At 46.4% G+C, this 13,801-nt stretch overlaps 2 protein-coding genes across 2 annotated transcripts; both read right to left on the minus strand.

Moving 5' to 3' along the window:
- Nucleotides 1-947: 947 nt before the first annotated feature.
- LOC100839090 lies at nucleotides 948-4,218 on the minus strand. Its single transcript, XM_003568757.4, has 2 exons — nucleotides 4,011-4,218; nucleotides 948-1,484 (listed from the first exon to the last, which is right to left on the minus strand). Exons 1-2 carry the CDS (start codon nucleotides 4,123-4,125, stop codon nucleotides 1,282-1,284), a joined length of 318 nt encoding a protein of 105 aa, XP_003568805.1. The 5' UTR covers nucleotides 4,126-4,218; the 3' UTR covers nucleotides 948-1,281.
- A 3,082-nt stretch (nucleotides 4,219-7,300) lies between these two features.
- Nucleotides 7,301-10,428, minus strand: LOC104582732. The gene is made up of 3 exons (XM_010233345.2): nucleotides 10,153-10,428; nucleotides 7,903-9,337; nucleotides 7,301-7,622 (listed from the first exon to the last, which is right to left on the minus strand). Exons 2-3 carry the CDS (start codon nucleotides 8,702-8,704, stop codon nucleotides 7,588-7,590), a joined length of 837 nt encoding a protein of 278 aa, XP_010231647.1. The 5' UTR covers nucleotides 8,705-9,337; nucleotides 10,153-10,428; the 3' UTR covers nucleotides 7,301-7,587.
- Nucleotides 10,429-13,801: the final 3,373 nt, after the last annotated feature.

The raw sequence follows: 13,801 nt of genomic DNA on the forward strand, positions 1-13,801 counted from the left end.
CTTCAACAAGCATTTGGTTGTTATTTGTGTCTTGGTACACGAAAGTAGTTTCTTGTACAAATAGCCATTACTTCACTTTTCTTCGTCTCTCACGTCCACGTCGTAAAAAATGTCTACATATCGTGCTCTTAGTAACCGCTGCCGTGTATTATCAAAGATGCTCCTAAGGATGGAGGTATTATGTTCCAACATTTTTTTAGTTTGTTATAGCTAACATCAAACACTCAGGTTGTTGAGCGAGAAAAACATAGGAGAACAATTTTTGTACTTTGTTAGCTAACGTCAAGCGTATAGTTTTTTAGGCAATCTGGGGAAGACGGTCCCACCTGAATATATTATTTTAAAGTACTACTCAATAATGAGTCTCAAAGACCCGAGAGGTGAGACATCTTCGTTTGAGAAGAACTTTGCGTTGCGAGCAGTCCAAATTCTCCAGAGAATACTAGTAAGAACTGAAGGCCATAAGGCTGGAGTGTTGGAACAATTGTCCAAAGGGACTAAACAGCGGAGGCGTCCAGTTATATATTGAGCACATTCCAAACTTGAGCAGCGAGGGGGGCACGTTAGGTCGTTAGGAATTGGTGATGTCGACCCTCAGAACAGTGGCCGCATCTTTCACATGCTGCAGATTGAATTAGTGACTTGCGATGAAGATTTTTGCGAGTATTTAGCCTGTCTCCGAATAGAAGAGCATGCAGGCTGTTGAACGGGAAATACATATCAGAACCCTAGGCAGCGCGTCAATTAAATCATTGCCGTCTAAACCTTTGTAATCTGTACCAAATTATCCAGGCACGTCTCCTAGCCCTAGGCCACATTTTCGAAAGGCTCCGCCAGGTCGGTCTGCTGAATTTTATAGAACTGTACATATCTAAAGCCGGTGACGATCGACCATGAAAGCAGCTTTTAGCAGCAGCAAATCATTTGCTGTGAGCTCTGCACTAAAATAGGCAAGTTATCTGCTCTCCTGTACTACTTATATGTAACAATGTAAGCTGAGCTCTGTGTTAACACAGATAGTACTACGTACTTCGTATTCCCCTAGATCATACCGCCCGTAAGAATTCACAACACCGTGGCGCTGGTCCAAATGGCTGACAGGCTATAAGCAGAAGAAAGGTGTCTAACCCTGGTGACAAATCGACAATTGGCAACACTCAAATCACATATGGTCTAGTACTATTGGAGGTTCCTTGTACAGGCTTGCACACAAACTGTGATCTGCAGAGGACGGCAGCTACAGGGATCGGTCTTGTTTCACCTGGAGGCAGGTTCATGGCTTCAGATGCCGCCGCTCAGGATATTGAGCGCGGCGAGGGCCACTTTCTGGAACCTCTCCTTCTCCTCCTCGAGCATCCTGCACTTGTCAGCCACACCCTCCTTCGCCTGCTCGATCTCTGCCTCGATCTCGCCCCCACACTGCTCGATCTCGCCGGTCATCTTCAGCATGCTCTGGAGGCCATCCTGAACATGCTGCGATACGTCTGCAGAGGAGAATTAATGCACAGGGCGTGTTAGAAAATCAGAACCTGTATCCTACCTGAAGCGTGCTACATGTACAGCATTCCAATGTCTAGGATTCCAAACAACAAGGGAGGCAATGTAAACTCATATCTATGAGCGTGTGTGTTCAGGGATGCTGGAATCTTATGAACCTGTATCCCTCCTTTTTTTTCCTGCAAATATGATGCTGCCACTTCGGATGTACATGTACTAGATAAATAACAAAGGTGTCAAACAAACGAACTCTACAAGGGGAAATGTATTAGGACCAAATCGCAATCCTAAGCAAGCCGTTAGAAATTCAGCATCTGTGACACCAGTTGTTGTGTTTTCAAGAACACACAAGAGTATTATGTGTCATTTCATTAAGATTAGAGAAGGCATGTAGAAGAAGGGAAGCATTGCGGCATAGCACCAGTCAAACACACGGTCTACATATACCCCATGCAAAACCCTGCCAGCAGCTTCGCCTCTTGCCAGATAAGGAACTTAGCTTGAGCTCCTCTGCAACTTCTCTTGTCGACTAGCATTTGTTGTTGAAAACTCGGTAATTCCTCTCCATCCACATGTGATTGAAACACGCAATGGCCTGGGAGATTACCTAGTCTCTTTTTCCTCTGGACAGCCGATCATGCAGCGACATCGACAGAACCTGGAAGCTATCACCGTAACTGAATACCCAAAATCTCCTCATATTGCATTCAGTTAGGTGTACAGAACTACATGTATAAGTACAACAGCATAGAGAGATATTAGAGAGCTCCTGCAAGGCTGCGGCATAAAGTTGGATCATTGAATGGTTGGCCATCATATATAGAGCTTGGAGCGAATATCAATGGGAGTGGAAATAGTTTGCAATTCAGCATACTGGCACGGTCTAGAAATTCTAATGCATACAGTTGCTGGGAGAGAAATAAATCTGAGGTGTTGCAATGCACAATGGTGCTGGTATCTCCCAAATCGCTCATGGAAAATTCCCTCTTCTGACTTCCCTCCCAGAGCATGCATATCCTCAGCATTGCCGTGCATATACCTGTTAAACTCCGCCGGCAACTATACCAAGTGGAAGCGCTTCTTCCTGTGCCTACTCTCCAAGAACAAAGCGCGTGATCACGTTGAAGAGGAATCTTCCCCGCGCCTTATGGAGAAGGAATGGCGCAACGACGACATGACGATCGTCCTGTGGATCTACTCCACGACCTCTAGGGACATCATCATGGAGGCCGACGCCACTGCTTAATCCCCATGGCGCTGCCTGCACCTGTTCTTCCATGACAATCAACCTGGCCGCGAGCTCCATCTCTCTCAATAGATTGGGTCTATTGTCCAGGGCGACATGTCCGTCACCGAATATTGTTGCCGTCTCAAAGCTGTTGCCGATGCACTCGCAGATGTCGACGCCCCCATCTCTGACAAGGCTCTCACTCTGCAGATGCTCGATGGCCTCGACAATTGTTTAAGGTGCAGCATGAGCATATCCCATCATTGGACCCGTTTCCCTCTTTCACCTATCTCATGAGATTTCTCTCTAGATCCACGCACCTACCTCATGAGAATTCTTTGCATAAAGGAGGGAAATGGATCCAATGACGGGATAAGCTCCTGCTGCACCTTAAAACGGTCGTCAGGGCCGTCGAGCATGACATGAGGACGCTGACATCCGCGAGTGCATCGGCAAGGGCTTCGAGATGGCGAATTATTCGGTGATGGACATGTCGCCCTTGACAATATACCAAATTTCCTAAGAGAGGTGGAGCTCGCGGTCAGGTTGATTATCGTGGAAGAAGAGAGGTGCAGACTGCGCCAGGCGTAGAAAGCATTGCGTCAGCCTCCGTGATGATGTCCTGATGGTCATTGGAGATGGTGGAACAGATCCACAGGACGATGGTGACGTCAGCCTTGCGCCATTCCTTGTCCATAAGGTGCAAGGAAAATTCCTCTTCAAACGTGATTGCGGGCGTCATACTTGGAGAGGAGGTACAAGAAGCAGTGCTTCCACTTGGTATAGTTGACGGCGGCGCTGAGGCAGTATCAAGTTTAACGGGTATATGCGCGGCAATGCTGAGGGTAAGTGGGTAGGGTTGGGAAGGAAGTCCGAAGAGGGAGAAGCTCGAGTTTTGAGAGGTTTTGGATGTAATCTAGCATGTGAACCGAGGTAGCGATTGGTGGAGCGGATTCATCTTTGTGAATTTGAAACTGCTTATTCAAATTTACTTAAATAAGAGAAATGATCCGAAGGACATAACAAACTTTAATTGGTCCGAAAATATTAAATCGGAATGGGGAAACAAACGAATTCGACAAGAAAAATGGATTAGGACAAAATCACACTTCTAAACAGCCGGTGTCGATCCCCCCCCCCCCCCCGCCCCACCCCAAACCGCACTCCCAGAGAGCGAGCCCGAGCGATCGCGCCGGACAAATTTGGAAAGCAGAGGCGAGTGACCAAGCACGAAAAATCACCAATACGTTACGGGAAGCCTAGGGTTTTAGGGGGGGAAACATACCGAAGAGAAGCGCCGAGAGCTTGGACTCGCCACCTTCCTCCGTCGCCGCGTCAGCGGAGACCTCCTCCCCCGCCGACCGCGCCGGCGCGCTTGATCCCGACGGCGAGTGAGACATCTCTCTCCCCCGCGCTCTCTCTCTCTCTCTCTGGGGCTGTATGGGAACTTGGGAAGGGTTTAGATGCGAGTTGGTGCCCACGCAAGTAGCTCGTGGGCTCGAAATAGGCTACACTATTTTCTATCAGCCCATCGAGTTTCCACGAGGATGTTGAGGCCTTTCTTTCTTTCAGATGGATGCCATGTGGGACCAGTTTGTCGGTGAGAATGAGGAAGGATCTTCACATGTGGGCCAACCCGCCAGAGGGTGAGTGGCATACGCACGATTACATCAACGAATTACTCCCTCCGTTTCATAATTCTTGTCGAAATATTATATGTATCTAGACATTTTTTAAGAATAGATACACCTATTTTTTGGCAAATTTAAGATAAGAATTGTGGAACGAATGAAGTATTAGCGTATTTGTAATTCATGAATAAATGATGAAATAAGACAAATTAAAAATCAGTCTAATGGCAAATGCACAAAACTCCCTTTCCGTGGAATGCCTCCATGTCGAATCCTAGTAAAAAACAAAAAAGGGTAAACTAGAAATAACTAACAAACATATGCATTCATACATTGGAAACCTATTGCAATCAAGGGAGCTTGAATGATTCTTTTCATCTACTCTTTCTCCCGAAGTATTTGCTGAAGTTGATCTGCTTGATCAGGAGATTCTGAAGGCTAACATCTCTTTTCATTGTGCTGATGCTTGGCAGCCTGTCCGGGGTAATGTCTTCTCTCTCTTCTAGTAAGTTTTATGAGTTCTACTTTAGAAGAATGGTTGTTCCCAGACCTTTTAAATGGATTTGGAAATCCAAAGTGCCTATGAAGATTAAAATCTTTGCTTGGCTGTTATTGAGTGATAGACTCAAAACAAGGAACATGTTCAATAGGAGTCACTTTTTTATTGGGGATGATCTGTAGTGTGTGTGATGCGTGATGCTCAAGACGAAGAAACGCTAGATCATCTTTTCTCGTCCTGCCCTTTCAGTTTTGACTGTTGCTTGCAGCATGGGATTCATTGGCGTTGGATGCCCATTGTGGCTGACTGCTGAGATTCTCCCTGAGATTAGAGCAAATTTTGGTAGCCCTTTATTTTTTTTGAAGTCTTTGCTTTAGCTGCCTGGAACTTTTGGAAGATTAGAAATAATCTAATAATCTTCAAGGGAGAGGCTGCCTCACTTCAGGTCTGGAGGTGTAAGCTCAAGGATAATTTGATACTGCTTGGTTTTAGGTTACCACAAAACTTTTCTTCACATTTACCTGTTTTGATAGACGCTTTATAAATAATCCTGGAACATGTCCCAGTTTGTACATATGTATTTGTAGATATTTAATTATTAATATACCACACTAGGAGCCACTCTACTGTTTCCGGTCAAAAAATAAATAAATAAAGTGACATGCTACAAGGAGTGCTGCCGCACAGGGTGTCGAACGCGCTAGCAGCCCTCAGATCTTGGCGGTGACGCGAGCAAGCAGCCCTCAGATCTTGGCGGCGACGCGAGCAGGCGAAGGAGGATTAGGGAGGAGGACGGGGTGTGCCGGTCTTGGCAACACCGCCAAGCGAGTAAAGGAGGAAAATGAGGGATGGCGGTCTTGGCGACGCTACCGAGCAAGCAGAGGAGGAGAAGGAAGACGGTCTTTGCAGCATCCACGGTGGAGGGTGGCGGCTGCTTCCACGTGGTGGTCGTTGTCCATGGCGGACGAGAGTGGCAGCACAACTGAGAGGTTTTTCTAGAAGATTGCCTCAAATGTGATGGTTTTTGCGTAATTTTCTCCTCCACGCTCTATGATGCCTCTATGTAACTGTGATTTGTAGAGATTCTTCTATGTCAAAAAAGAATAGTTCGAGCTAAGGTTCTTCCTTGTGGGGCCCGAAGTCAGTGAGATTAAATCTGCGACATTATTATGGATAGGAAATAATATTTCTTTTCGAAATCCAAACAGAGAACGAATATTTCAGACTATCCAAATCCAAATGTTTTGAAAAGATCAGGACATCAATGCTACTACACATGTCTATATATTATGTTTGAAATTTTCAAATCCAACGTCTGTAGCTTGTCTGCCCGTGAATCATTGCTTGCATGCATCGGAAACAAACAAACAAAATGCAATGGAAATATTATTTTGTTCTTTTCAACGGAATATATTTGAGTACAGCTTGAATACAACTTACAGGGCCAGGGTCCAACAACTTCAGGAAACTCATCATGCCAGCGCCTTGCATCCACCGTGCCACGCCGAGTTCATATGAGAACAGAACAGCTTCAACTGAACCAACAGTTTGCCGTTGACCAAAGTATCCTCAAAGTGCCACCCTTTCATCAGAAGATAAGGCACCAATCAGGCCTGTTTCAGATTCAAACAGACACTACCAATATGAAGGTTCTCCACCGATTCAAATGAAGATGATAGCTATGATTATCAGGAAATATGTGCTAGAGCTAAAACTGATACGGCTGTGTGCATCAATCGATGCAGAGGCCGGGGGATGTCTTCCTTTTCGAAAAAAAAAAAGCTAAAACTGATGCGCTAGTGCGCTACTGTTCAAATATGTAATGATGGATAATTAAGAGAAAAAAAGAAAATAGCAGTTTTTTTTTGACCGGGAAGAACATAGCAGTTCACCAAGATGACTAGTTGTTCACTTCGTTAAATGACCCAACTTAAAAGTAAAACACACCAAGGCTCCATAAGATAAGAACAACATTAGAGGACTCAAGTTGATGGAGGTCACTAGCTGTATTCTCACTGTCTGTCTATGGCAAACTGGCAATATAAAAAACTGAAAAAAGATACAGTACATAGAGCTTAGGAGTTAGGAACACACCATAGTTCAACATTCACACACGCAAGTGTATGTACAGTTCAACATTCACACGCTGTATGACTAGTTGTTCACTTCGTTAAATTTGTCTATGTAAACCATGATAAAGTGACAAAATACAGTGCAAAGAGTTTATTCCTAAAAAAAAAGTGTGGTGTTTGGTCTACACAGCAATTTGCTCCAGATTGGCCTTAAAGGAGCATGATAATAAATCAATAAATTTCAAGTTATACACAGCAATTTCCAAGGCACAACAAATTAAGGAAAGCAAAATTAGGTAGCAGTGACTCACAGAATATGAAATATGCCGTTACGAAGTGAACTTCCTGAAGTTATTTTCACAAGCATAGATAATTTCAGTCAAAATGAAGCTTTAATTCACAATCTTTTTCATTTCAAATTCGGAACTGACAGTTTGAGCTACATACTGAGGAGGATCATGCTGGGGAGACCAGCTTACATAGAAGCCCTCGTCAAACTACACCAACGAGCAAGTTCCATAAACCCAGAATAAGATCAGCAGTACTCTTACATATCCAAATCCACACTTGTGTCAACTCTAACATCACTAGTACCACCTCTTATTCATTCAGAAGCCTTTGCTCTAGCAACTAGAGTTTGCCAACACTCGAAACACCAACTCACTGCCCCTGGCCTGTAGAAGCTGCTTCCATTGCTGAAAGAATTTAGAAAATAAAATCAGCTGGTTTGATTACTCCCAATCACAAGGACCCAAGTCAGACTAACCCAAGCAGCACTAGGTAAATCCAGAAATAGAAAAAAACATTAATAGAAGATAAACATGTAATCTAAAAGAACACCTCTCTTTCTTGAGAACATATAATCATCATCATCCATATGGTCACATTGCCAAGTGCCATATTTTTTATGTTGTTATGTGCCATAGATAGATCGCAACAAAGGATTGCACATGGTTACATGCATGCAAGTGATACCTGGAATGCAGAAGCTCGCATAGGGAAATATGTCCATAATTTTGCCGAGCTGCTCAAGCACCTTCCTGGATCGCCCTGACTTGAGTTCGACCATGTAGACACTAAAATATGCGCCCAGGAAAATTACTTGGATGCCATCCATGAAGACATGCGCACTTATGATGTAAGGCACACTGAGTGTCAAGAGGGCAGAATGAGGTAGCAGCTTCACGAGATGAATTACCCTGTGTTGTGCCCATCCCATGGCTCCATCAGGGCTGGTCTCCCTTGACCACAGGGTTAAGGTTATGTAATTCAGGGAAGCAAATCCCAACCCACCGTCTTCCGTTGTAATGAGTTCCCCACCGCACCTGATCGGCTTCTTAAACAGTGACAAGTCAAGTGTGGCTAGTTGGTACTTGACAATGTGATTTCCAATGCTGTTGAAGTAGAGCGCATTATCCACAATGATGCTCGTCATAATCGTATTCTGGCCCGAGGCATCGAGATTGTCAACAGTGGTGAGCTCGCTCCACAAGCCAGACTCTGATGAGTATAAGCAGGCAGCTGTGGCTTTGGTCACCCGTGTCCTTGTGGTAGAAATGACGGCCACGCGGAACGGCCCACCTTGTCCTTTGCAGCCATGGTGGTCACAGCCTTCCGCGGCGCAGAGCACCGTCGCTGTGAAGCAAATGAGGCTCATGTCCGGCAAGGGGACGCGACGCTCGTTGCCCGTCATAGGGTCCCAGACGACGAATTCATAACGCGCCTTGGTGTCCTGACTTCTGGCGCGGAAGAGGACGCGGCCGTGGCGACAGTCCATCGCAACCCACCTGCGGAAGTCAGTTCCGGCAGGTCGAAAGGCAGAGGCAGGGAGGAATCAGCAGCCTCGTCGAATGTTCTGGAAAAATCCAAGGACGGGAGGTGTCCCGTGGAGCTCGCGGTAGCGGCGGCGGAAGCCGGGGTCGGCGAGGATGCCGCGCCACGGCTTGCAGACAGAGGAGGCGCGGACAAGGTGCTCTGGCTCGTCCGGCGGAAGGCGGAGGAATACCTCCTCGAGGAGCTCGTTCAGCAGCACCGGCGGCGGCGGCAGGGGCAGCATGGTACGGCGGTGGAGACGAGGGTTTTGGGCGGGTTGGGGATTAAGGAAAGAGCGCGAGCACAGAACAGAGTGGCTGGGTGTGGTTTCCTGTGCAGGTTGCTACAGGGAGACCTCGTCGACGAGTCCGCCCATCATTGCCGGTGGCAGCATGGTGCGATGGCGGCGACGAGGGTTTTGGGAGGAGAGCGCACGGTGTGTGAGGAACAACTCTTTATCCCAGTGCCTTTCATCTACCATGCCACCCTTGGCACTGAGCTCACATGAGAACAGAACAGCTCCAACTGAATCAACAGTTCATCCTATTTCAGATTCAAAGACACTACCAATCTCAAGGTTGTCCACTGAGTACAGCATCTGAAATGAAGATGATAATTATGATTGTCAGAAATCATGTGCTATAGCTAAAACTGATGCGCTACTGTTATTTCACGATGCCAGTATTTCCAAGCATGGAATAATCAACATCTGAAATAACTGAAATTTAAATTAGAAGCATGGATTGATGATGACGGATAATTAAAGAAAACACACCGAGACTCCAGAAGATAAGAACACCAGCAAACTCAAGTTGATGCATAGGTCACTGTATCCGCACTGTCTGTCTTAGGCAAACTAGCAATAGTAAAAACTGAAGAAGGTACAGTGCATAGAGCTTAAGAACATGCAGCAGTTCAACATTCACACACAAATCAGGTATCTGGTTTGGCAGGTTTAGAAGATTGGTATTTGGTCGGCTCCAGATTGGCCATGAAGGAGCAAGTTAATAAATACATATCCCATGCTTGTTCAAGATTTTCTTAGGGCTTTGCAGTACTTCACCAACATATACAAAAATGAGCCAGATAGGTTCCCTTTTCAGAAGAATCAAAAAATAGAGATTTGATATATTTCCAACTCCAAATTGCCTTGGTATAGACATGAAATGAACATCAGCTCAAATAAGTGAAAGTTAAACCAGAAGGACATATCCGATGTAAAGATAAGAAATAATTCAAAACATACATAATACTAATTGACCATGACGATTTTCTGTATACTTAGTTAAACGACCCACTGAAGATGAAACACCTCAAGGCTCCACAAGATACCAACAATAGCAGACTCAAGTTAATGGACAGATCAATATATCCTCACTGGCTATGGCAAAATACAACTATAACTAGAACAACCTGAAAAGATATGGGCCATGGACAGCGGGCGACGAGGGGGGCTCTGCCGGCAGATCTGGGCCCGTGGGACGCAGCTGCGGCACTTCCGGGGGAGATGGAGAGGGCGGAGAGGAGCTCCTCGCCGGACAGCGGCCGGAGAGATGGGGGAGCGGGGGCGGCGGCGCTGGCCCAACCCTAGCGCTGGGAGCAATCGGAGGGGAGGGAGGGGGTCGGCGCCGAGGTCAGGGCCTCGGGGGTGAGAGTCTGGATTTGTTTTTTGAGGGATGGGGGGCAATGGCAATCTGCCCGTAAATATGGTGTGCCCTGGCGGTGTTTCCATAAATGTCGGGTCGAGAAGCTCTTTGAAACACCAATTACGTGGATGAACGTGACAAATTTTAAATTTTCTTAAAAAATGAAGACCGAAGACCGAAAACAGTCACGGTATTTCAATAACAAAGATTATACTTAGCAAGTTTTAGAGTTGCAGTGGAATGAAGAAAGATAAACAAGTTTAGCAGTAGTAGTGAACACAAGAACCAAGAGTAACAAGTTTCAAGTTAGAGAGAGGATCCCATTCTTCACGCTCAGTTCAGTTCTAAGGGTTTTCTCGGATGTACTTCAAAACATCTCCTTCAGAATCACCACCGAAATCGATCGGGGTGAGTCGTCTTATATAGTCTTGGCCTCTGCCGATCTAGCCGTTGTGAGCCGTTGGATAAAGTGATCCTTGAGACTCCAGCTCACACTTTATCTCTTTGTCTCACAACGGTTAGATTACGTGGTCAAAACATAAAGCGACAAAGATTTTCAAACACATTTGAAATCAAAGTGAAAACTTCAAGCGGAATTTTTTGTGAAGCCTGAAATGCTTCATTCTTCACTCCGACGAAAAACACTCACACAGAAAAAGGTTTTCGCCTAAGCTGAATATGAAGATTATGTTTCACCTCAATCAGCTTCACACTTCAAACCCCTCTTAATAGTACGGCGTTTCTATACTAAAGTGAAGGAAAAGACTACGGAAAGACTTATGAAGAAAACTACGCTTCACATTCTTCTCCATTCTTCACTGAGTTCTTCATACTTCAAGCCAGTAACTGTACTTCAATTTTTAGGGGTCGTCGATGCTGGCAAAGCCCATTCTTCTGAGGAACTAAAACCTGAAACACTCCGTGTAACTCATTAGTTCCTCAACCATATTGTCATCATTCATCCAAACCCATACTGGGGCAAGGTTTCCCTTTCAATTTCCCCCTTTTTGGTGTTTGATGACAACACTGGTCAAAGCTTCAAAGATGTGAATAATAAGTGTGAAGGTTTTAGCTTCTGAGTTATATGAAGACCCCCTTGAAGATATGCACTATTTAAGATTGCTTTTGAATGCAAGTGCAAAGAGCTTTAGGAGTGTGAGGAAATCTTCATATTCTTCAGAAGCAAGGGTGTGCATCGTGTACAGAGTTAGAGCAGCAATAAATAAGAATTCATACATGCTCATAAATTGAAGCAAACAGATGCAGCGCCAATAAGTATTGAAGTAAACATGCATGCATGAGGAACGAAAATGCATGAAGATTAAATTTATTATAGGCATTGCAGAAACCTCATGCAAAGGCAATATTAAGTGTACTTGAACACAGCCAAATTTTTTAAACCACGACGGACGGACAGGACTTAAAGTTTTCAAACAACGAAGAACGAAGAAGAACCAGATAAAAGCAAACTCCCCCTGAGTCAAATAAACGCGAAATCCTCCCCCTGACTTCTTCTCCCCCTTTGGCATCAAGACGCCAAAAATGTCGCGGTGGTGTCATGGTAGATGCCATAGGATGACTTATGCTGGGGCCGATGGACGAAGGAGGAACCGGAGGAGGGAGGACGTGATTAGAACCACGCATAACACAAGAACACAGACAGTTTTACCCAGGTTCGGAGCCCTCAAAATGACATAAAACTCCTACTCCTACTTTGTTGTATTACCCGAGATTCTGAGGGCTACAATGGTGCTCCTTGAGCAGTTTCTTGAGGAAGAAGAAGAAGAAGGGGAAAACCCTAGATGACTAAGTGAAGGATCCCTCTCTCAGGAGGGGTGGTGCTCCTATTTATAGGCCGCCGATGTCACACTAACATGTGGACCAAAAGCAAATCCTATCTTCTACGGGGCCCGCCGGGTACACCTCACGGTTCCCTTCGGGTTGCACGGCAGGGGACAAAGAAGCTTTACTTTTCGTAGCGCCAGGCGGCGCGCACTGTAGCCACGCCCCGGCCTTCGTCATCGGTCCTTCTTCGGCGCGTCACTGTGTAGTCGCCTGGCACCGCGATGTGAGCAACGACTGCTTTTCCGTCATAAAGGGGGCGCTGCTTTTCTTTGAGCCATGTGCTCAGGATAAGACCGTTGACGCATCCCGGCATTGGCCGAGATCAGATTACTTGTGCTTATCCTGCAATCACATAAGACAAGATAGATATGCCGGCATACCCTTGGTATGCCGGCATACCAAGGGTATGCCGGCCTGTTATTAATTTGGCTTAAAGATGCCTGCGTACTCGCCTGTTCCGGCTTTGCTCTCGTTATCTCGGCTAATACGTGTCGTCATGACCCTACCCGGGGTCATCCCCCCGACACTAGTCCCCGAAGCTATCGCGGTCCGGCAGGAAAAGATGTCGGGCCACGACAGTTTCCCAAGACTTAGGCGATCCAAAGCCTAGTAGGGCTGAACCAAGGAAAATGCCGAAACGACTCCGAGCTTTATTAGCCAAGATCTGGCAACTCCGACATTTTTAGTCGGCGTGGTATTTTCAGCTTTGAGCCGAGACTCCTTTCTTCATCGTGGCCGGCAATAGAAAACCCGTTTCTGCCGACATTAATGCCGCCTGTCGCTCATACTCTGCGCTCTGCTTTAATAACGGGAAGATAAGACTAGAAGTACTGCCGGCGCGCCTTTTGAGGCGAGCGTGTCGTCCTATCAGATAGGAAAACCGACAGGCCATTAAGAGGAGGAATTTTGGTTTCCACGCGGAGCCTTATCTCCTCGGATTCGGCGGGATTTACTGCGCCACGTTGCGCAGTAATCGCGCGCGTGCACCGTTTATGGGGTTAAATGCCCCCATGATCGTGCGTGGTTTTACCGTTGGCCACGGGGATGGGAGGGCTCCGACGTGTCGCCGGCAGACATTGACTAGCTCCGCCGCACCCAGCGGATCCCGAAGGAGGTGGAATGCCGGATCCTCGGCGACGAGGTCGTGCCGACACCCGAGCCCGGTGAGTGTGTCGTCTTTGTTGCTCATTTCGAACGCGGGTTCGGGCTCCCGGTTAGCGACTTCATTAGGCAATTCCTAGACTATTCCGGCTAACGCCATTCTCACTCTCTCGGAATTTGTCACCTGCTGTGAGAGTTATCTCGGCCACTGGCCCTTTGTTGACTTGTGGGCCAAATACTTTATGTTCCGGCCCCAAGTCCTTCCCGACAAAGACAATCCCGACGCCGCTAAGCCCATGACCCAATGCGCCGCCACCACCGTCATACCCCGTCGAGGTTCCATCTTCCCTCGGATTCAAGGTCTTTAGTCCTGCAAGAAACGGCTCAAGACCTTCTTTTACGTCAAGAAATGGCTCAAGACCTTCTTCCCTCAAATTCAAGGTTCCGACACCGACAGGATCAACCTGCCG

The sequence above is a fragment of the Brachypodium distachyon genome, chromosome 2 (assembly GCF_000005505.3).
Source record: "Brachypodium distachyon strain Bd21 chromosome 2, Brachypodium_distachyon_v3.0, whole genome shotgun sequence".
NCBI classification, from domain to species: Eukaryota; Viridiplantae; Streptophyta; class Magnoliopsida; order Poales; family Poaceae; genus Brachypodium; species Brachypodium distachyon.